General features: G+C 36.7%; 1 protein-coding gene across 1 annotated transcript in view; it reads right to left on the bottom strand.

The window, feature by feature from the left end:
- Nucleotides 1-1,406: 1,406 nt before the first annotated feature.
- LOC126878676 (major facilitator superfamily domain-containing protein 10) overlaps nt 1,407-23,962 on the bottom strand; it is a 65,409-nt gene continuing 42,853 nt past the window's right edge. The window contains exons 4-6 of the mRNA XM_050641528.1: nt 21,802-22,051; nt 3,361-3,528; nt 1,407-1,693 (exon numbers count right to left, since the gene is read on the bottom strand). Coding sequence (XP_050497485.1) covers nt 1,467-1,693; nt 3,361-3,528; nt 21,802-22,051 — 645 coding nt within the window. The 3' untranslated portion in view covers nt 1,407-1,466. The remainder of the gene's footprint in view (nt 1,694-3,360; nt 3,529-21,801; nt 22,052-23,962) is intronic.

Raw genomic sequence — 23,962 nt, 5'->3', positions numbered from 1 at the left:
TAAATAGACCAAAATTACTACTAGCTACAATCGCATACATAAAGAAAATTTAAGATGTTTTGTTAGAAAACTCCTCAGAAGAATCTTTGGACCTTATCACGAACCTCATATTTACCAATACCAAATGAGAACAAATGCCGAGATCAAGCATATTATGTATAGGGCTAGCGAAGTAGTCCAACAGATTAAATCCTAACGTCTTAAGATGGGCAGACCATGTTCATAAACTCTCTAATAACCGCCTTGCCAAGTTAATCTGGGAGAAGTCGCGACAGGAAGAAGGTCCCTTAGAGGACATCCACGAATGCGATGGAGAAATAACATATGGTCAGATTTAAGAACAATGGAGCTACCCACTGACCCAACTATCATGAACAACCTTTCGAGATGCAAACGAGTTGTGTAGTCAGCCAAGAGTCACCCCGGGTTGTAGCGCTACGAGAAGAATGATTGCGCTACCTCCTTGGCTGGGTTATTGTATGGTATACTTTATAAATCGGATTTAAAATTGGTTTGTGAAGTATGTCTCAGATATTATGCAACACAGATCAATTTTTTCAATGCCAATGACTGCTTGTAAATTTAGTAGATGTTATAGCAACCCATTGACATTCTATTCCGTGATTCTCGGTTTATTGGTCATTTTCCTTTTAGAAATAGCACCTTCAGCGTTGTGTTCCTGGTGAGTAGCTCTTTCGTTCAATTTTTTTTAATTCAACAGCTGTAACGTTGGGACTGGTTCTTTTGTCGGTTTTTACTGTACTTCTTCTTTTCAGTCTGTTTTCTAGCTTTGTCTTTGTCTATTTTATTTCTTTTCCAGTACAGCTCTTCTTTCTGGGCGATTTGATACCTTTGATTCGTTAAGATTTCTATTTGTGCATGTTTGCATGATACATCCTCTATAGTTGGCAGCATTTTCGCCACAACGACCACATTTTGGTTCTACATTTGTGGGCCTATCACAACCTTTAGTCAGATGTTTTTCGTTGTGCATCTATAATAACACATGTCGGTTCTGTAGCACGACAATATATACTTGGAATATTTTGCATTACGGTACTAATTTAGAGCTTTTATCTGGCTGGATCTAAAGTCCATAAATGTTACTAACATGGTCATGTCTGAAAGTCAACATATAAACCTATCTAATGGCTGTTTAGTGTTCCCTTTAAGATTGTTAACCTCATTCATGGTTTTATAACCTCTGCTTTGTAGGCCAGTAACAATATCTTGCTCCGAAAAAGTTTGTAGACAGCAGCTCTGACTTATCGTCGTGCTCTCATCTCTTTACGATTTTTGTTCACTTGTGTTGTTGTGTACATTGTTCATTATTACATTCTTAATTTTATCAATACTTTTTCCGAGTTTGCTTTGAAGGAAACAGCATTTTGAGAAATAAAAATCAATTAAAAATATAATAACTTTATAAAAAACTGTTATAATAAATAAAATAAGTCTTTAACAATTCATCTTATTCGTTTTAAAGTCACAGCGGGCCAAACTAACAGAACTGCACCTGTTAAGTAAGTAATTTTAGAGCCTACGCTCCAAAATGCCACGCTTGCCAAAATTGGTCCAATAGCACGGGATAGAGCCCCTAGAGATCTGAAAATACCCATAACTGTTCCTTTTTGCTGCTCCGTGCCATATTCCGACGCCATTGTCATTATACTTGGAACCACCATTGCTGTTGCTACAAGAAATTTTAAATAAAAACAAAATGGTTACACTTGTTTAAAGATCAATAAAACGAACAAAAAATTATAAAACGTTTAAAAAAACTTAGTGACAGCATATTGACAGTTGAAGGAATTTGTTTTCTCTTCTAGTATTAAGTAAAAACAACCAAAAAAAATTGTATTTTTTCTTCTATGGTAGCCATCTCTTGTACAGCAGTGGCACTGCGACCAATTGGATTATTGTACATCTTACATTAATTGCACAACACCCGATAGATTCTTTATCTGGCCATGGTGTATCCAGAACTCTTATATCGAAGCAATATTAAGTTCTGCTGAAGGCTCCCCTGTGTAACCCTATTGAGGTTATTGCGATCTATTTAGGTCAAAGGCAAAGTCCGCGATCTGAGTCGTTTCTCTACTTGTTACTTTTGTTTTTATTTGTAGACTCACATGTAAAGTTATTTGTGAGCTTTATTCTGCTCCTTAGTTTGTCTCCGTGTCAGTTTTATTCCCACGAGTTGGGACGATATGTTGCCAGCTACCGTAGAAAGACTATATTCGCCAGCTCTCTGGGGCATTGCTTAGGCAACATTTTTCCCTTTGTGCCAAGCATCCCATGAATACGATGGTGTTTTACATCTTAGGATTGGGAGCGCATTAGTTGCAGTTGTCTGGCGAGTTCTCGATTGAATATACTGTGTGTGTGTGTGTGTGTGCGCTAGCTTGTGTGTGTCATGTTCAATCAATAAATCTACAATTAATGACATAATAGCTGCAGCCCCTATGTTATGGTTTCAGTTAATCTGTGGCTGTTTATATCCATGGGACGTTCCTTATCGGCCATTGGGATGCGCCATATCGGCGATGAGAACTTCTCCATCCAGTTTGTCCAGCGCGAAGTCCTGTTCAGTTTACAGTTCCCCGCATAGCCTAAGGTCGAAATAGAAAACCTTATGCTAAGTATAGAGGAATTATCTTACTCTTTTTAAAACACAATTAACTTTAGATAGTTTATCTAAGGAAACTTTTAATATAAAGTAAAAAGGACAGACAGAGACTTAACAATTGTCTTCCAGTTTTGGATTGTGTCGTTTTTGAGTACCTCTTTAGCAGTTTGTTATAAAAGGTATGTCGTTGATCCGCAGTAGCGTAAGTATTCTACCTGACCAGAAGCAAATACCAATGTCCAAGAGAGATGTGTCATATAATTGCATGTGTATATGTTTTTTTTGTGTTTTTTCGGCTTTCTTCAATTTTTCCATTGAAAAATAACATAAATAAACAATTTTCGAACAACATACCCCTGAGGTAAAATCTAGATCCACTACGACTATTCTTAACATTGGCTTATGTTGAGTAATATGACACTTTTATTGTTAGTTTAATGTCCAGCCAAGAGCATGCTTCTAGATAAGAAACAGGAAACCACCATTCTCTTTTATTTTTCGGATTCCTTCACGAGTCGTTCTGCAATATAAATAACGGTTCATGACACAGTGTAACTTTTTGTTAATGATAACTGCATGTTTGGTTTCTTGCTCCGTTACAGCTAGTGAGAGAAAAGTCAGTTGTCAGTTTTATTGTATACTTGCTGCTTTTGCCTTAATACTCATAACTGACAAAATACCAGCACCTTCAATGTTTACTCCTAGAGAAATAAAACCTGAGATATACTTACAAATAGCAAACAGTAGTAGTCCCAAATACAGAACGAAAAATTCAAATGCTATTCCAACACATATAAAGGACGGAATAATTAACCACAATCCCTTTATGGCTATTGACTTAATTTTACTAGGATGTATTCTTCTCACATAAATACCTTGTATCACAGACATTGTTAGCCCTAAAAATTGTTTTTATTAAGGAAAGAAAGACTTTTATATTTGTATAATTGGAATCTATTAATCTAATGTAAACATATTTTTGGTTGGTTTGGATATCTGTTAGTGTGACCAATAATAGAGCAACTGCGAGTACATGTAGGCCAACAATTAATCAGCTCTTTGTGCTACATCAAATCTTATAGTCGGAGAGATAGAAGCGGATTTTGCTCGTGATAAGTAATATGGGCAAACTATATGGGGATATGTTGAATCAGTTGTGTACATGACTGTCCCCTACGGGCGGAACCAAGAGTGGGGGACGAGGGTAGTTATAAGGGGTCAAAGTCGGGGTTATTATTTTTCTTTGTGACTCTCATGATCGAGATATTGCACCAAAATTTGGGAATAACTAAGTCATGACGTAACTAAGCAAAATCTCCAGGGGCGGACAGCTCCGTGGGGGCACAGGGATGGCGGGTAGGGGTGAATATAAAAATTATAAGGGGTTTTTTGTGACGCTCATGATCGAGATAGAGCAGCAAAATTTGGGAATAATTATATCGTGACGTAACTAAGTAAAATCTTCAAGGGCGGAACGCTGCGTGGGGGACAAAGGGGTGGTGGGCAGGGGTGAATATAACAATTATTATAAGGGTTTTTTTGTGATGCTCATGATCGACATAGTGCACCAAAACGTAACTAAGCAAAATCTCCAGGGGCAGAACGCAGCATGGGGGACAAAGGGGTGGTGGGCAGGGGTGAATATAAAAATTATTATTGGTTTTTTGTGACGTTCGTCCTTATAATTTTTATATTCACTCCTGCCCACTACCCATTTGTCCCCCACGCAAAGTTCCGCCCCTGGAGATTTTGATTAGTTACTTCTTGATCTACTTATTCCAAAATATCTCGATCATAAGCGTCACAAAAAACCCCTTATAATTTTTATATTCACCCCTCTGCCCGCCACCTCTTTCTCCCCCACGCAGCGTTCCGCCCCTGTAGATTTTGCTTAATTACGTCATGATCTACTTATTCCCAAATTTTGGTGCACTATCTCGATCATGAGCGTCACAAAAAACCCCTCATGATTTTTATATTTACCCCTGCCCGCCACCTCTTTGTTCCCCACGCAGCGTTCCGCCCCTGGAGATTTTGCTTAGTTACGTCATGATCTACTTATTCCCAAATTTTGGTGCACTATCTCGATCACGAGCGTCACAAAAAAAACCCTTATAAGTTTTATATTCACCCCTGCCGACCACCCCTTAGTCCTCCATGCAGTGTCCGCCCCTGGAGATTTTGCTTAGTTACGTCATGATCTACTTACTACCAAATTTTGGTGCACTATCTAAATCACTGATGTCACAAAAAACCCTTTATAATTTTTATATTCACCCCTGCTAGCCACCCTTTTGTCCCCACGGAGCTGGAGCTTTTGATTAGTTACGTCATGACCTACTTATTCCCAAATTAGGTGCACTATCTCGATAATGAGCGTCACAAAAAAATAATAAAAACCGCGACTTTGACCCCTTATAACTACCCTCGTCCCCGACTCTGGTTCTGCCCGTAGGGGAAAGTCATGTATATGTTACAGTTCAAGTAAATTTTCAGTTAGAGTTGACTATTCCTAATTCGAGTCAACTCCAACTAAAACGAGCAGTAAAAGTTGATTTTAAAAATTCAATTTAACTTTTACTAGTTGGAGTTGACTATTCCTGGATCGATTCAGTAAATGTTGATTATACGAGTATACTCTCACGTGCTTTTTTAATGACTGTGCGTCTCTTTGTTTTGACCGTTTCAACTACTTATCATAATTTGAACATATAGGCCAGGAAATGAAGCTGAAAAAAATGGTAAAACCTCGCAATTGTTTCGTCCAGCATCGATTTGTACAAAATATTTGGGATTAGGCTCATTTCACCCTCTAGTTCATTTTCTATATTGAGCCGTTGTACACTTTTGGTTTTTTAAGGGTGATAACTACCCCTAATTGTAAAAAAATTATAAAATAACATTTTAAATTTAAGTATGGTCAACATTTGATTTTTATTATTAAATAATGATTGTTTTGTTTTAGGATATAATATAATATTTTAACTCCTAAAACCATGATACTATAAATAAAGTATTATTTATAGTATCATGCCTAAAACCACCCTTGTTGGAGCTATATACAGTGCTAGTCAAAAGTCCGTACCCCCCTCGTATCTTTTGAACGGTTATACCTATAATAGTGAAATTTGGAGGGAGGAAATAAACGGACGTAAGCTTCTTAAGTACTCATGACAGGTGAAGTAACAATGACAGATGACTTTACAGCGCCACTGTGCCACAATACCTATTCAGTCATGCTAATTTTGTTTGAGTTTAAGTTAATTTTGATCAATAAATGAAATAAATATAAAATTATAGTTTCGCATTTAATTAATAAAAATTCAAAATCCGCCTATGATTATCAAAAAGGTTGACGTTGACGTAAAAACTACTAGAGAAATGAAAAACGTCAACTTTTTTGACAAAAAAACCATATGCGGACATTTGAATTTTTATTAATTAAATGCGAAACTACAATATTATATTTATTTTATTTATTCACCAAAATTAAAATCAACTAGTCCGCATATGGTTTTTTTGTCAAAAAAGTTGACGTTTTTCAATTCTCTAGTAGTTTTTACGTCAACGTCAACCTTTTTGACAAGTAATCATAGGCGGAATTTTGAATTTTTATTAATTAAATGCGAAACTATAATTTTATATTTATTTGATTTATTCATCAAAATTAACTTAAACTTAAACAAAATTAGCATGACTGAATACGTATTTTCAATACCTTTCAAACGAGGTATCACTTGCCATAAGATCCCATTTAAAATTATCGGTCACAGTGGCTCTGTAACGTCATCTGTCACTATTACGTCACCTGTCATGACTAGTTAAGAAGCTTACGTCCGTTTATTTCCTCCCTCCAAATTTCACTATTATAGGTATAACCTTTCAAAAGATACGAGGGGGGGGGTACGGACTTTTGACTAGCACTGTATACAGGGTGTTTCATTGGGAAACGGAAATACTTTAATGGTGAATAGAGGTCACCAAGGCGGTTCTAGGTATACTAAATTTTTTGCCCTACCGACTTTTATATCCGAGTTACAGGGTGTTTTATAGATTTTGCTCATTTCTTTCCTAAGCCATAACTTTAGAACCACCCTGTATATTTTTTTAATATTTGGTACACATATCTCTTATTCAAAACCCAAACGACCGACATACTAATCAAAAGAAAAATCCAGGTCCGTATTAACAAAAAATTATAAAATCATTCAAGTTAATGAATAAATACTAATTTTAAAAATAAACAGTTATTATTTACAGCATTAGAAGGACTTACTTACTAATCACAAGAAAAATCCAGGTAAGTATTGTAACAAAAGAGAAATCTTGGCCGACCGCCGTATAACAGTAAACACCTCGAGAATGACGTCATCGAATGATCTAGGCCTCGGCGGAAAGGAGGAGGAACTTCTCGAACGTACGACCCGTAGGCGGAACAGGCTGATAGCTAGAGATGGACGTCGATTGTTCCAGAATAACAACTGGGTATAAATACGGGCATATTTGTAAATAAAGTTTAGTCTTAAGCTAAAGTTTGTAAAGTAAACTTGTATAAATAAATAATAAAGTCGTATATAAATACCCGAACGCTCGTTTATTACAGTTGGTGTCGGTGTTCGGTAAACTTAGTGCGATATAAATAAGTGAATTACAGAGAGACTTTAAAAGACTTTTGAACTTTATTCGTCGGGAATAACCGGAGTGCGTTAATTGTTCGATATTCGGAAAGACTTTTGGACTTTATTCGTCGGGAATAGTTAAAGTGCGTTGATTGTTCGGTATTCGGAAAGACTGTTAAAAGACATTTTGGAAAGTACGTGTGTGCCGACCAAAGATGTTGCTACAAGAACTTACAGTAAAACAGCTCCGTGAACAGCTAGAGGAACGGGATCTGGACAGCAGTGGGCTCAAGATAGTACTACAAGCACGACTCGAGGATGTCCTCACGAAGAACGGAGAAGACCCAAAGACGTTCCACTTCCAGTCAGCAGAACAAGCAATCTTATCGAAATTAAAAACTGTTTCTGAAACGATCGATGAAACTTCTAGAAAAAGCGACGAGAAATTCGAAAACGTTGCTAAAAGATTCGACGAGACTTCTCAAAAGATTGATGAAACTTTTAAAGAGGTCTGTAGACAAAACAACGAAAAACTTGAAGAAGTTTGTAAACAGAACAATGAGAAATTTGAATAAGTTTCTAGAACATTCGATAAGATACAGAAAAGTGTAGACGACAATAAAGAAACGTTAGAAGAGAAGATCAAACAACTAGAGACTATGGTAACCAATACGAAAGTTCTACCTTCAGTTAATGCAGTAGTTTTGGCCGTAGAAGAGAATATCAAAGAATTAGAAAGCATGATAACCGATACAAAAGTGCAACCGTCAGTTAATGCAGTAGCTTTAGATCCTGTAGTGAAAGATGAACTACCGAGAGACGAAATGTCGCATAATATGAGATTCAAATTACCACCATTTGATGGAAAGTCCTCTTGGTCCATATACCTTAGACAATTCGAAGCTATTGCGACCGCCAATCATTGGACCGAACAGGAAAAGGCTGTTTCCTTGACTGCTGCTTTGCGAGGTGATGCTGCAGATATATTAAGATCAATTCCTAAGGGTCAAGAAAAATGTTACCAGACCTTATTCACTCGTCTAGAAAAACGCTATGGAGATGCCCATCTACAACAAGTATACAAAGCACAACTGCGAAGTAGAAGTCAACGAGCAAGTGAGAATCTGCAAGAATTTGAAGCAGATGTGGCTCGTGTTGTACGCTCGTGCGATGTGTTGTCGCTGAAAGATAGTGAACTACAGAAAGCTTTACGACTAGCAAGACCGAAAGTTTTAGATGAAGCACTTGCTTTTGCCTTGGAACACGAAGCAGCTAGCCAAGCTTCACGAAACAATCGAGTAATAGCCGTGGAAAAAGGCGATAAGAGAAAAGATGAACGTTTGGTGGAAATGGTACGGAAGGTGATTCGTGACACGATGCCGAAGAGACGCGTGAAGAGGGCTGGAAGAGTTCGTTCAAATACAGATGCTTCCTCGATACGGCCATGCGGTGAAAGTTGTAATCACCGGCTTAAAGTAGAGGAACAGCTTTGCCCTGTGAGACGAACTACCGTCGTTAATGAGCAATGGCAGCCCCAACAGTTACAAGACGCCCAGGAGGATGATCCATGTATAAAAAGAGTATTGGATTGGATGCGACAAGGTGAGAGACCTAGTTGGCAGAACATTAGTGCATGTAGTCCAGAATTCAAGGCCTACTGGAGCCAATGGAATTGCCTCGTACTAAAAGATAATCTTCTGTACAGAACCTTTGAGAACGATGATGGTACAGAATCAAAGCTTCAGTTGATTGTACCTAAAAGTAAAGTGTCAGAAGTATTGCGTCAGTTACATGACGGTACATCAGGTGGACACTTTGGTATTACGAAGACTCTGCAAAAGGTTCGAGAACGGTTCTATTGGGTGAACTGTAAAGATGATGTAAGAAGATGGTGCCGGAAATGTGAACTGTGTGCATCCGGTAATGGTCCAGTTGGTAAAAAGAGAGCACCCATGAGACAGTACAATGTTGGAAGTCCTATGGAAAGAGTAGCAATCGACATTGCAGGTCCATTTCCAGAAACCGATGCTGGAAATAAATACATTCTGGTAGCCACGGACTATTTTACGAAATGGACCGAGACCTATGCATTACCGAATCAAGAAGCTGCTACCGTTGCAGAGGTACTTGTTAAAGAATTCTTCAGCCGATTTGGTGTTCCCTTGGAGATCCACTCCGATCAAGGGCGAAACTTTGAGTCAGCTCTTTTCCAAAACGTTTGTAAATTGATTGGTGCCAATAAGACCAGAACAACACCCCTGCATCCTCAATCAGATGGAATGGTCGAGAGGATGAACCGAACGATGGGTAAACACTTGTCCAAAGTTGTATCTGAACATCAGCGAGATTGGGACCAACACATTCATTTATTCCTGATGGCCTACCGCTCGGCCGTGAATGAAACTACAGGTCAAACACCAACCTGCCTGATGTTGGGTCGTGAAGTTCGTTTGCCCTGCGACCTAGAGTTTGGCTACAGACCTTCCGAGGAATATGTTGCAGGCGAAGAATACGTAGACCGCCTGAAGTTACGAATGAACAACATTCATGAACTTGCCCGACAACACATCCAGATAGCCAGTGACAGAATGAAAGATCAATATGATTCTCGCTGCAAGAATGAAAGCTTCGAAGTAGGTGATCTTGTCTGGCTTTATAATCCACAACGTCGTCGAGGCCTGTGTCCTAAACTGCAAAGACAATGGGAAGGTCCGTATGAAGTTAAGAAGAAAATAAATGACGTAATATACAGAATTAAGAAGTTACCAAACGGTAAACCAAAAGTTATTCACATAAATCGTCTTGCACCATATGCTGGCTCAAATGAAACAGAGGAAGCCCGAGTCCTCCAACAGGAGATGAAAGATGCACCACAGCCAAGTTTTAAGGAATTTATGTCAAATTACGCAGAAAGAAAGAGTGCTAGATTCGGCGTGACCACAGAAGTTCAGCAAGATCTGTTTGGTGTTCCAGAAAACGTCTCTCTAGCCCACTGTGTTGCCCAAGACCTCGAGATGACTAAAGGAATCTCGTCCGTATTCAATAGAAAGTTCGGCCGCCTGGACGAGTTAAGGAATCAACAACCTAAAATTGGAAGAGTATTGCGATTGGAAGATGGTCCTCGATCTTTGCTGTATATAGTGACCAGGAAGTCTTATACGGACACACCAAGCTACGAGAACATATGGCGTGCTCTAACTAATTTGAAGAAAATCGTGTGTAATTATGACATCAAAGAATTGGCTATACCAAAAATAGGCCATGCAGTAGAAAATCTGGATTGGAAGATTGTGAGAAGCATGCTTGAAGTGATCTTCAGAGAAACTGGCGTACGAATTACTGTGTGTTGCATGAACCCGAAGATGTCATACCCTTCAAAGACAGTAGACTGCTATTTCTTCTTGAAGGGTGTATGCAGAGCTGGAGAGTCGTGTAGATTCCGCCATCCTGGGCCTTCATCTAGAGTTGCTGATCGGGACGCTCAGATCTTAAGAGGGGAGCAGTGTAACAAAAGAGTAATCTTGGCCGACCGCCGTATAACAGTAAATACCTCGAGAATGACGTCATCGAATGATCTAGGCCTCGGCGGAAAGGAGGAGGAACTTCTCGAACGTACGACCCGTAGGCGGAACACGCTGATAGCTAGAGATGGGCGTCGATTGTTCCAGAATAACAACTGGGTATAAATACGGGCATATTTGTAAATAAAGTTTAGTCTTAAGCTAAAGTTTGTAAAGTAAACTTGTATAAATAAATAATAAAGTCGTATATAAATACCCGAACGCTCGTTTATTACAGTATTAACAACAAAATACAAAGTAATTCTGACCTTGAAAAAACACCCTGTATATTGAAATTTTTAAAATACGTTTGCACACCTGAAGAGTGCACGAAAAACTAAGTTTAATGTCCCGCTTTAATTTTTTGTGCAGACAATTTAATGACATTACTTTTGAAATTATATCGAAATTTTTATTATGAGTTCCCAATTTCGACATAATTTCAAAATTAAATTCATTAAATTGTCTGGCCAAAAAATTGAAGCTAACGATTAAACTTAGTTTTTGTGCTCTTTTCATACCTATGTGCAAACGAATTTTGAAATTTTCAATATACAGGGTGTTGTTTCTTGGTTACAATTACTTTATATTGTTTTGTTAATCCGGACATGGATTTTTGTTGTGATTTGTAAGTGGGTCATTCGAATGTCGTCAATAAGTATTGATTATTTTTAAAATGGGTATTTATTTAATAACTTTAATAATTTATTGTTAAAAGTGCTTTAAAAATCTGCTTTTTAATTTTAGGGTTCTTAAAATTATCAATATATTTAATTTCAAAGTTAAAGTCATGAAATTTCCTTCACGAAAAATTAAAGCAAACCGATAAACTCAGATTTTTGTGGTCTTTTCAAATGTGCAAAAATTTTTTAAAAATTTCAATATACAGGGTGTTGTTTCAAGATCACAATTACTTTATTTTTTTTTGTTAGTCCGGACCTGGATTTTTCTTGTGATTAATAATTGGGTCGTTCCAATGTGGTAAATAAGTATTGATTAATTTTAAAATAAGTATTTATTCAATAGCTTTAATAATTTACAATTAAAAGTTAATAATACCTTCTTTTTAATGTCAGAGTTCTTAAAAAATCCAATATAATTTTAAAATTAAAGTCATAAAATTGTCTGGCCGAAAAATTAAAGCGGACGATTAGACTTAGTTTTTTGTGCTCTTTTCAAATATGCAAACAGATTTTCAGAATTTTAATATACAGGGTGTTGTTTTAAGGTCACAATTACTTTATAATTTTTTGTTAATCCGGACCTGGATTTTTCTTGTGATTAATATGTCGGTCGTTTGGGTTTTGGATGAGACACATGTGTAGCAAATATCAAAAAAATATACAGGGTGGTTCTAAAGTTATGGCTTAGGAAAGAAATTGGCAAAATCGATAAAACACCCTGTAACTCGGTTATAAAAGTCGGTAGGGCAAAAAATGTAGTATACCTAGAACCACCTCGGTGACCTCTATTCACAATTAAAGTATTTCCGTTTCCCAATGAAACACCCTGTATAAAAAGAATGATTTCGGCTGGCACCGATTTGCCTAAAAATTTGGGATTAGGATCATCTCGCCCTGTACTTTATATTCTATCCTATATCATGCTCAAGGGCGTTTATTATTTTTATGGGTGTAAATCACCCCTTATTTTCAAAAATTATATAAAAACCTTAACATGGGTAAAATTTGGTTTTGATTGGTTAAATAATGATTGTTTTATGCTTTAGGATATAATATCACAATATTTCAACCGTTAAAAATCACCCTTAATAACATTTCAATTTTTATAAGTAATTTACACAATTTAGTAAATCTACACAGAAAAAAAAAGTAGAATTATGTACAAAACCATTTAATTACACAAAAATACGAATTTACAAATAAAAATAGAAGTAGTTTTTTAGTCATCTTCATCGAGAACGATGTCATCTTCATATTTTTCTATAAGTGGTGGGCTATTGTTGCAATCATCCCTCGAGCACCCAGAACAAGTGGGATTGCAATTTCAATAATTGGGGTTATATTGAATAATTCTACAAAAACTGTCAGAGGACATGTTATTTACTTCGAACTGTAGAACACACTGACGAGGAATCAAATAAATATACACACATACGCAAACACATGAGCAGATGTTTCTTCTTTTCTGTCTTTCAAAGAAGATTCAATTTAGTACCCTATCATTTTTTTCGTATCTCCAATATTTTCGGACATATTTTGAAGAAAAGGATAAAAATTACGAAATTGCAAAAAATCATTTTATCTTTAAACTCCAATTTAATACAAATTTTTTTTATTTTGCCACCCTGTATAAATAATATTATTCTTTATATTACTGAATAGAGAATTGAACATCCGTTCAAATGAGCTGCCACAAGACCCCTATTCATATTTTAAAAAATCATCGATTACGTCATCACGCTCATATGGATGACGTCACTAGTATGAAATATATGCCAAAAAATTGAAATTTAAAAATAAAAATCGACCTGTTTCGGGATTTTTCTCTAAAGTTGTCCGTTTTAGAGAAAATGAATTTATTCCATAATTTAGTCCCTCTGTATATAAAAATAATTACACAAGGCCGAAAATCAATTTTAATTATGAGGATAGTTAGGGGGATGTTTTCACTGATTTTTTCGTAGAAAAAAGTAGGTAGCGATTTTATTTTGAGCATAAGTCGCTCAATTTTTCAACTAAAAACTTTTTTTTAAAGGTCTAATTGTATACTTGAAAAAATATTCTGTAAGTCGTTCTCGAAAAATGCAAAGGTTTTCCGTTATTTGGGTTTGAATATTTCAAATTATGCATTTGACGAAAAAAGCTAACCTTTAACATGCCGTATCTCAGTTTGTATTGGTTGCAGAAAAATTATAAAAGAGGATTTTGTGTTTCTAAAGGATACAATTTTTAAAGCTACAGTTTTTTGATTAAATAAATATTTTTGAGTTATTCTAAAAAAACCAAAAATTAGTTTTACGAAGAAAACGCAAAGAACATCTTTTTCTTAGAATCAGGTACATTCTATTGATTTCCATGGTTAAAATGTAATAAAAAATTCCCGTCCCCGAGATGAGGTGGCAACCACCCTAAAGTTTTATCGTACAGCGGCATGATATAGAAAATGATCCTTGGGCTATTCCCTACCTTTTGTGAAAATTTCAAGTAAATCCATGCTGGACGAAAAAATTGCGAGCCAAAATGCTTCAGTTCCTGGCCTAATATCCAGTAACATTATTTAATTTCTAATAGAATCGGTTCTTTGTGTGAATCAACTTATACTAAATGGCATTGGGAAGAGTATACTTTAACTAGTTGGAGTCTACTTTTACCAGTAAATGTTGAATAAAAATCTACATTTTACATTTATAATCAACTTTCCTGAAACCAGCCGTTTGAGTTGACTCTAACTAGGAAAAGTCAACTCCAACTGGATAATCAACTTGAACTGTAACATATACAACTAATTCAACATATCCCCGTATAGTTTGTCAATATTATTTATCACGAACAAACTCCGCTCCCAGCTCTTGGACTATTAGAAAAAACTAATGAATTTAATATTGATAGGTTTCATCTCTTTGTTGACTTTAGATCAGCGTATGATAAGATGTAAATTATATGAAGCCGTGAATGATTTCCGATAAATTAATAAGGCTTGTAAAAACGACTATGAATAATGATCTGCGTAGTGCAAACACAAGGCAATCTGTCACAAGTCGTTCAAACATAATGCAGGGTTATGACAGGGAGACGCGCTGGCGTGCCTTCTCATTAATATAGCTTTAGAAAAGACTACAAGAGAAGCAGAGTTACACAATAGGGGAAACATATTTAGTAAGTCAACGCAGATTATGGCCTAAGCTGATTATTTGGATTTGACTGCACGCACCACACGAGGACTTTCTCGTCCTCGAGAGATGATTTCCACCAGAAAGAGATGGTTTCCACCTTCTTAACGGCCTCACAATGTATGGGCCTTAAAATAAACTAGAAAAAAACCAAAATGTTGGCATAGATTCCAAATACCAGAAATATAACTAGAAACTCAGAACCACCATACCACTATACCGACCACTATAATTTTAAGGTCGTAAATAATGTATCTATCTGGTTTCTCTCATAACAAGCCATAATGACACATCTGGGGATGTAAAACGAAGGATACTGCTAGCGAACACATGTTATTTTGGACTAAACAAGCAGCTAAAAAACAGAAATTTAAGCCAAAAAACCAAACTAACAATATATAGAACACTCATTCAACCAGTTCTGACACATGGGTCAGAAACATGGATCATCTCCAAATCTTATATACACCATCTGCTCGCCTTCGAACAAGATACTAAGAAGAGTAATGGGCGTAATCTGTGAGAATGGCGATATATCTTCGAATTATACGAGAAGTATATAGAAATAATAAATGGTACAGATGCAATGTCTTTCATAAAAATAGGTAGGCTTAGATGGGCTGGACATATGTCAAGAGCAAATGAAAATTACCCACCCAGAAGAACCCTATTAGCGCTACCTAGGAGTAGACGTGGACAAAGAATGAGAAGGAGGCACGGTCTGGACGAGAAGGTCGGCGCAGCAAATTGACAACGCTTGGCGGTGGACATACTGGCGAAATAGACTGGGGTAGGTCGAGGCTCAACTAGGGCTGTAGCACCACTGATGATGATGAACAGAGCAACTGTTGCAGGACTCTGGAGACTCGGACTATCATCTGCAAATGTGAAAGTTACATGTTTAGTTTTCAATTTTACTAATTAGTCTGGTTATCCAAGATGTATCTATATTCCACAACTTCCAGCTATGCTGTGCTTCCATTTAGTATTTTAATAGCAAACTATATTTCTCTCTAGCTCATACTCTGCGGAGATTTTAATGCTAAAATAGGCAAAGAGTCTAGCCTACACCCCACAATCGGTAAACACAGCCTTCACAATATATCCAACGACAATGGCTTAAGACTCACAGAAACTGCAGTAGCTAATAATATGTTAATAAAGTCAACTATGTTTCCGCATAAAGACATTCATAAGCAAACCTGGATCTCAAACGACCATATTACGCGAAACCAAATTGACCACATCATTGTAGATGCCCGACATGGGAACAATATTATACCTCAGAGCCTATAAGCCTCAGAGGAATAGACGGAGACACAGATCATTACTTAGTCAGAGCAAAAGTCAAATCCAGAATATCTAGCCACAAATACAAGAAAACAACAATGAACCCACAATGGAACATGGACGAAATGCAGAACACAAAGAAACATCAAAAATATATAGAACAACTTGAACAAACCTTGAACTCTGAAACAGTTTACAATGATATAGAAAAGCTGGGAAACGACTGCCGAAATAATAACCAAGACAGCTGACAAGATCTTTGGAAGGAGTAGGCAGAAGAGGGCAAAAACATGGTATGACGATGAATGTCGGAAACAGCTGGAAAAAAGACAAACAGTAAGGAAGACATGGATACAACTACAAACAGACAAAAGTAAAAAGGAATACGACTTCGAAAGAAACTACGAACAACAAAAATATGAAGCTATGGAGAGAGACCGACCCAAACCAGGCTCCAGAGAATTCTATAAAGCAATCTCCACTGAGAAAAGACATATAACCAATTCTATTCATACACTGAGACACAATCAAGGCCATATGATATTCGACGATAAAGAACTAACAGAAGAATGGAAAGGGCATTTCAGGGACCTTCTAAACATCATACAGGAAGAACAGCACAAAGAAGAGATCTATATAACAGCAGACATGCCCGTAGAAAATCCCTCTTTTGAAGAAACCCGAAAGGCCTTAAATAAGCTGAACAATCACAAAGCGCCGGGTACGGACGAGATACCAGCAGAATTTCTGAAGTATGGTGGAGAAACACTACATCGCCAAGTCCACTAATTAATAACACAGATATGGTTAGAAGAAAGGATATCAGCAAGATGGAAGGAAAACATCATAGTGCCCATCCACAAAAAATGGGACAAAACAAAATGCGCGAATTACAGAGGAATTTCACTCTTAAACACGGCATATAAAATCCTCTCAAACATCATTCTTAGTAGACTAACCCCTTATGCTGAAAATGTCCTAGGAGAATAGCAAGCCGGTTTTAGGGCAAAAAGATCCACAATAGATCAACTATTCACGCTGAGACAGCTTCTAGAAAAGGGATGGGAGTATAACAGACCCATACACAATCTCTTCATAGACTTTTGACAGGCATATGACAGCGTAGAAAGAAGCCAAGTATGGAATGCCTGGCGGAGTTCTCAATACCACAGAAACTCATTCGGATGACTAAAGTATGTATGGAGGGTGGAATATCAAAAGTACGTGTAAATAATAAACTGTCTGACAGCTTCGAAATCAACAGTGGACTCAAACAGGGTGATGCGTTATCTCCACTACTTTTTAACCTTGTATTAGAGAAAGCCATGAGGTCGGCCGAAACAAAAACAGAACTGCTATCGGTTCAAGGTCCCAAGTTATTACTAGCATACGCAGATGACATTGATCTCATTGGAGACTCCATCCTATCCACAAAAGCCATTTGCAACAAGTCGGAAGGAGCAACAAGCGAAGTAGGGCTGAGGATTAATGAAGGGAAGACGAAATATATGTGTATAAATAGAACGACACGAAAAGACAGGATAGGACAAAATATGACGGTCAACACCTTCAGTTTCGAAAGAGTACAACGTTTTAAGTATCTGGGGGCCGTAATCACAGCTGACAACGATGTTACTGAAGAAATAAAAGACAGAATCCAATCAGCAAATCGCTGTCTATTCGCACTGGATAAGCTTCTAAAATCAAAAAATCTTAGAAGAAGTTCCAAGATCAAAATCTATAAATCCATCGTCAGACCTGTACTAACATATGGTTGCGAAACGTGGACCATGACCAAATCAAACGAAGAAAAGCTCAGACGTTTTGAACGAAAAATACTTAGAACAATTTTCGGACCTCACCACGACATTAACACAAACCAGTATAGATCAGAACCAACCTCGAATTAAAAGAACTCTACAATGGCACTGATATTGTCCAAGAAATTAAATCACAGCGACTAAGATGGGCAGGCCACGTGCACAGACTTCATAACGAGAGACTTGTAAGACTGGTATGGGAGGAGATTCCTACAGGCAAATGACGACTCGGACGTCCCAGAATGCGATGGAGAGATAACATCCAAGTAGATCTCCGAAAAATGAACATCCCATTTGACCCTAGGTTGATGGAAGACCGAACAAATTGGAAGAAAGTTGTACAGTCAGCCAGGACCCACCCAGGGTTGTAGCGCTAAGTGATGATGATGATATTTCTCTCTAGCAATTTTGAATATTTGAAGGGTCAGTGGGAAGAACGATGAATGTCTAACTGGAAGCATTTTCAGTAAAATGAGAAACAAAGTTACATATCCATTGTTTTCCCCCTTGCGTCCAATCTTGTGACATGTTTTTAAGACGATTCTCATTGTCCTTTCCCCTTGGCCATTCACAGGTTGATAGTACTCTTTCTAAGCTAACAAATTGCACAACAATCGCAAAATGACCAAAAATTGACGTTCATCGTTTTTCCCTCTGACCCTTCATTTTCATTTATTACAATTTATCTTCATTTTTTTCATTGAAGAAATAAAACAACAAATTAAAAGAAAGAAAATTGCTTGGAAAATATATTTACAAAACCAAACACCAGAAAACTATGAGTAATATAAAAAACACAGGAAATTAGTAAAAGAATTGGTTACAAAAGCAAAAAAGGACAAATGGACAGAATTTTGAGAAAAGATGGAAAGAAACAGTAAAGAGAATCAAAAACTTTTATATGGTGTTTTAAAATCAATGAGATATAAAGATATAAAATACAAAGATATAAAAAACATAAAGAATAAAACTAAAAGAAAAAAGAAAATGAAATAATGAACAGATGGAGAGAATATTTAAGATATGCTACAAACTCACTGTAATCACGAAGGAAACAACGTGGTGAACCAAAAAATGGAAGATGATAATGTAGATCCTATAACCATAAATGAACTGCAAGAAGCTATTGCAGAAATGAAAAACGAAAAAGTACCTGGGTATGACAGAATACCAGTGAAATAATGAAAAAAATGGGACAAAATGCTAGAGAGTTATTAAGTCGGTTCGCTAAACTCAGACACAACTGGCTAGTGATTTTAGTAAGTAATTTTGCCAATTTGGCAAAATTGGCAAAAAAGTAATTACTAAATAGTTAATAATGACTAAATAGTTAGTAATTTTGCCAATTTTGGCAAAATTGTCAAAAAACAAAAAAATTACCTACTAAAATCACTAGCCAGTTGTGTCTGAGTTTAGCGAACCGACTATACTAAAAATATTTAATGACATATGGAGAGAAGAATAGATACCGATGGACTGGCAGAAGGCTCAGATAGTGCCAATTTATAAAAAGGGCGATATAATGGATTGCAACAACTACAGAAGAATAACACTCTTAAGATCTGCCATGAAAATATACGAAAAAATACTGAACAAAAGAATAATTAGAAAAATTTACAGCAGACTCGAGGAATCACAAAGCGGATTCAGAAACGGCAGAAGCACCCATGATCATAGATTTACAAAATCAAACAAATAATAGAAAAATATCAGCAACAGGAAAAAAAATTATGGGAAATATTAGAGAAGAGACATATTAGTAACAAAATGATAGGGTAATTAAGAACATTTACAACAAAAATGTGAATTATATCATCAGTCAAAACAGAGCATTAAAACCATTTACTACAAACGAGGGTCTGAGACAAGGAGGAGGATTAAGTCAACACTATTTATAATTTACATGAATGAGATAATTAAAGAATGTAACGTAAAAGTGAAAAAATGCATGTGGATGTGGGTTATGGAAATTTAAGAAGAGTACATTTCAGAAGAAGATTTCACTGCACTTTAGTTTGCGATACTCCATTCGAATCGATATCAATATTATCGATATCGATACTATCGAAAGAATACATCGATACCAAGATAATCAATATATAAATTCCGTTCCCCCACTACTGCGTAGTGGCATGGGGAACTGGAAGTTGGAACTAGCCAATTAGGATCGAAAATACAAATAAATCAGTCATCAGTGTTGTCAAATCGGTTTAGGTTTCGGGCAACCTAAAATTTCTTATTCGCGAGCGCGGTGGCGAAAAATTTCCTTATTTTTTCTCTGAATTGATTATAGTTTCCAGAGGTGACTTATCCGGTTTTTACCGGTTATTACTTTAATCCTCCGGCGGGCGCGCTATCGGTACTTTATGCCGCCTTTTTAATAAATTCAAGATTTCGTAAAGTATTACTCGTATTCCTTCAAATGACTATATAAGGTAACTTACGACGCACATACCGTGTTGGTTTATGATTTGTTTAGCTGTCAGTACGACGTTGAAGTGGTAGGTGACGAATTAATAGCATTACGAAGCGCGCCTGACGATGTGAGTAAAATCAGCCTTGAATTTTATTTGATTTTATTACTTAAGGAATTGTTATATTAGTTTCTTGGAAGTGGAATGGCGTGGTCAGATGCTGAAACACAACGAGACGCCAAAATACCTTGGCGTCCGTCTGGATAGAACTCTGTCTTTCCGATACCACTGTCAAGATGTCAAGAAGAAAGTAAGTGCCAGAAATAATATCATCCGCAAGCTAACTAATACAAAATGGGGAGCACAACCACACACACTCCGCACTTCTGCCTTAGCATTGTTTTTCGGCCGCGGAGTTTGCAGCACCAGTATGGGCAAACTCTGATCACGCAAAGAACGTCGACATGGCTCTAAATGAAACGGTTCGTATAATATCGGGTTGCCTGAAACCGACACCAATCGAAGAGGTATACCCCATAGCTGGGATTGCTCCACCACCTATCAGGAGGAAGGTCACGTCAGAGGTAGAACGAAAAAAGCAGGAGGCGGACCGAAGACACCCCTTATATGACCACCAAACTCAGCCAAGCAGACTAACATCTCGGAAAAGCTTCCTGAAAACATCAAGATCCATCCCCGAAGCGCCAGAGACGCGCCGAATACACCTATGGCAAGCGTCAGCTACCGCGACACATTTTCCGCCCTCGGAGGAAATGGCTGCTGGACACAATTTACCGTATCCGACTTGTAAAGCGCTAAATAGACTAAGACCCGGCGTTTCACGTTGTGCTAGTAACCTGAAAAAATGGGGATACCAGGAGGACGATACCTGCGACTGCGGCGCGGTTCAGACCAGCCGGCATCAACTATCATGCACAGAGATGAGAGAGACCTGTACAGAAGAAGACTTAATTATAGCAAATGACAGGGCCATCTATGTGGCCAACCATTGGAAATACAGAATTTAAAGTTGTTGGTGTTCCGGACAATTCTAAAACATATTTGACGGCCACACAGTTACAAGAATTGTCTGATAATTTGTCAGATATCGAGGATATAGTGAACTTTAACGATGAAAACGAAGATAAGGTTGAAGAAATAAATTTAGAAGACTATAACAACGACTCTGAACAATCCGGAGACGAAGATTTCCAAAATCTGTATTCTATGGAAATACAGGATCTGATTATTCATTCTACATTGCCAAATAAGACGAAAATATTTGGAAGCGTACTCCAGTAACATCAGGTAAATTCAAAGCAAAAAATGTGATAAAACTTCTTCCAGGATCCATAAAATGTCTCGACAAAATTCGAAATAGGAGAAAGATTTATTGTGTTTTAGAACATTATTCTATTTCTGTACTTTTTTTAAACTGCCGCCGCGCGCCAACTCTTGTAATTTTTAAAAGGGCGCGCGAACGAGGTTTATCAAGAAAAAACCGGTTATAATCGGGACATTAACGAAAAACCCAATTATTGAGGAGTAAAAAACCTGTTTTAGGTTATAATCGGTAGGTTTTTCGCACCACTTGTTTTAATACTTATAATACTTACCTATCACAAAAAACATCCAGCCTTGCTGCATGGTAGTATAGTTAAATCGGTGATGGGTGAGAAAAGTAAGAGTAAACTCCAATCCACTATATATAAGTAAATAAACGAAATATAAAAAGCCCAATGTTTTTAACTTTTTTTGTTCATCTCTAGGTAGGCCAGTTACGGCAGTAAAATCAAAAAGACTTTTGATATTTATGAAAGATAGCATATTTGTCAGTGTGACTTTGACGTCTTTGGCACGTTTCTCCTGAAACACAACAAGATAGTTACATTCTACAAAAATTGAAAATACCGTGACGAATTTATGACATTCAAAGAGAAAATAATTAGCCAAATATCTACTTTCGTCATAGACACAATAAAAAATCCAAAATCGGTAAATGATAATAATATTATTAGTTTTATTAATTCAATATTTGATAAAGTGAGCAATAGTGAAGATATAATATTAGAAAATAGCAATTATAACATAACCCAAAATGACAGAACAAATCAATAAAAACATAGTTCGAATCCTACAATGGAATTGTAGATCTCTTTTGTCGAATCAAGCGAGTTTATTACATTTTTTAAATACGACGTACTGTGATATCTTAGTCTTATCAGAAATGTGGCTAAAACCGGCTTACGATTTCCGTCTAAAAGGCTATAACTCTATACAAAAATTGAGGAATGATGGTTATGGAGGTGTTGGCATTTACATCAGTAAACAATTTAACTTTACAAAAATACCTATTAATTACAACTTTAATTCTCGTATAGAAGTATGAGCAGTTCATATTCCTAAATTAGAAGTAAATATTGTATCAATTTATAAACCGCCAGACATAAAAGTAAGCAGAGGATTGGTCTAATCTTTTGAACAATTTGCTGTCTTTACCATTTTCTGTGGTGATTTCAATGCTCACCACAGCTCATGGGATCCAGTTCTAGATAAGAATGGGAAAATTCTAGTAGAAGCCATGGACAATTTTGATTTAGTAACTCTAAATGATGGTACGCCTACCCGAATGTCACCTAACGGTCGTAAATCTGCAGTAGACTTAACAATCATATATCCCATTGGTTCCCAACCTTTTATGTCTGGCGACCCACCTTCTGATATTTTTTCATATTCGCGACCCATCCCTCACCCATGATGATATATATCTACGTTATTCAGCTACTGTAAGAGCCAAGTTGCGACCCACCTGAAACCTATCCGCGACCCACTAGTGGGTCGCGACCCACCGGTTGGGAAACGCTGATATATCCTCATCTAGCTGATAAAATATCATGGGAAGTAACATTGGATACTCTGGGTTCAGATCATTTCCCAATTACTATTGAAATTCAGACAAATTATTCGTCAATTCTAATTAATCCCACGACTAAGTGGAATGATTTACGGGCAAATTGGCAACTCTTTCAGAATAATATAGAAGCAAATTTTACTAAAACCTCACTAAATAATTTTAAAAACCATACGGAAAAATAGCATTCCTTTTTGATTCAATTGCCTCGGCAGCTTCCGGTTCCATGCCAGAAAAAAAAACCATTTACACCACGTACCAATCTGCCTTATTGGTGGGATGAGGAATGTAAAAATATGATATCGAAGCGCAAAGAATATTTACAAAAATACAAAAAACTGTCCAATTTTAAAAATTACATAGCTTATCAAAATATAGCTGCTAAAACTAAACAACTCTTTACACAAAAACGCAAGAATAGTTTCATATCATACGTAAATCAACTGAATAAAAGTACACCAATTAAAAAAATATGGGATGTGGTTAGATCTATTAGCAATAAATCCTTTTCCAAAAAAACGCTTCCTCTGTCTGATTACATGTCAAAATCTTTTAATATTTCTGAGCTTGATTTAGCACTTAAAACTTCTCGCAGTACGGCTCCCGGATTAGATGGTTTCACTTACAAAATTTTATGTAGTCTTCCACAGGTTGCAAAGCTATACTTACTAAATATATTTATGATTGGTGGATGAAGCAAGATTATTCAGAACAAATTAAAGATATTATCATATGCCTCATTCCTAAACCACAAAAACTTAAATTTACCCTCATCTTACCGTCCAATTTCTTTAATGTCATGCTTTACAAAAACGTTTGAACGATTGATCAAACTTAGGTTAGAACATTTTGTTGAAAGTAACGCT

This window comes from Diabrotica virgifera, chromosome 10 (genome assembly GCF_917563875.1).
Source record: "Diabrotica virgifera virgifera chromosome 10, PGI_DIABVI_V3a".
Lineage (NCBI taxonomy): Eukaryota > Metazoa > Arthropoda > Insecta > Coleoptera > Chrysomelidae > Diabrotica > Diabrotica virgifera.
Note: the sequence above shows the minus strand (reverse complement) of the source record. Positions and strands in the feature narration are given on the sequence as shown.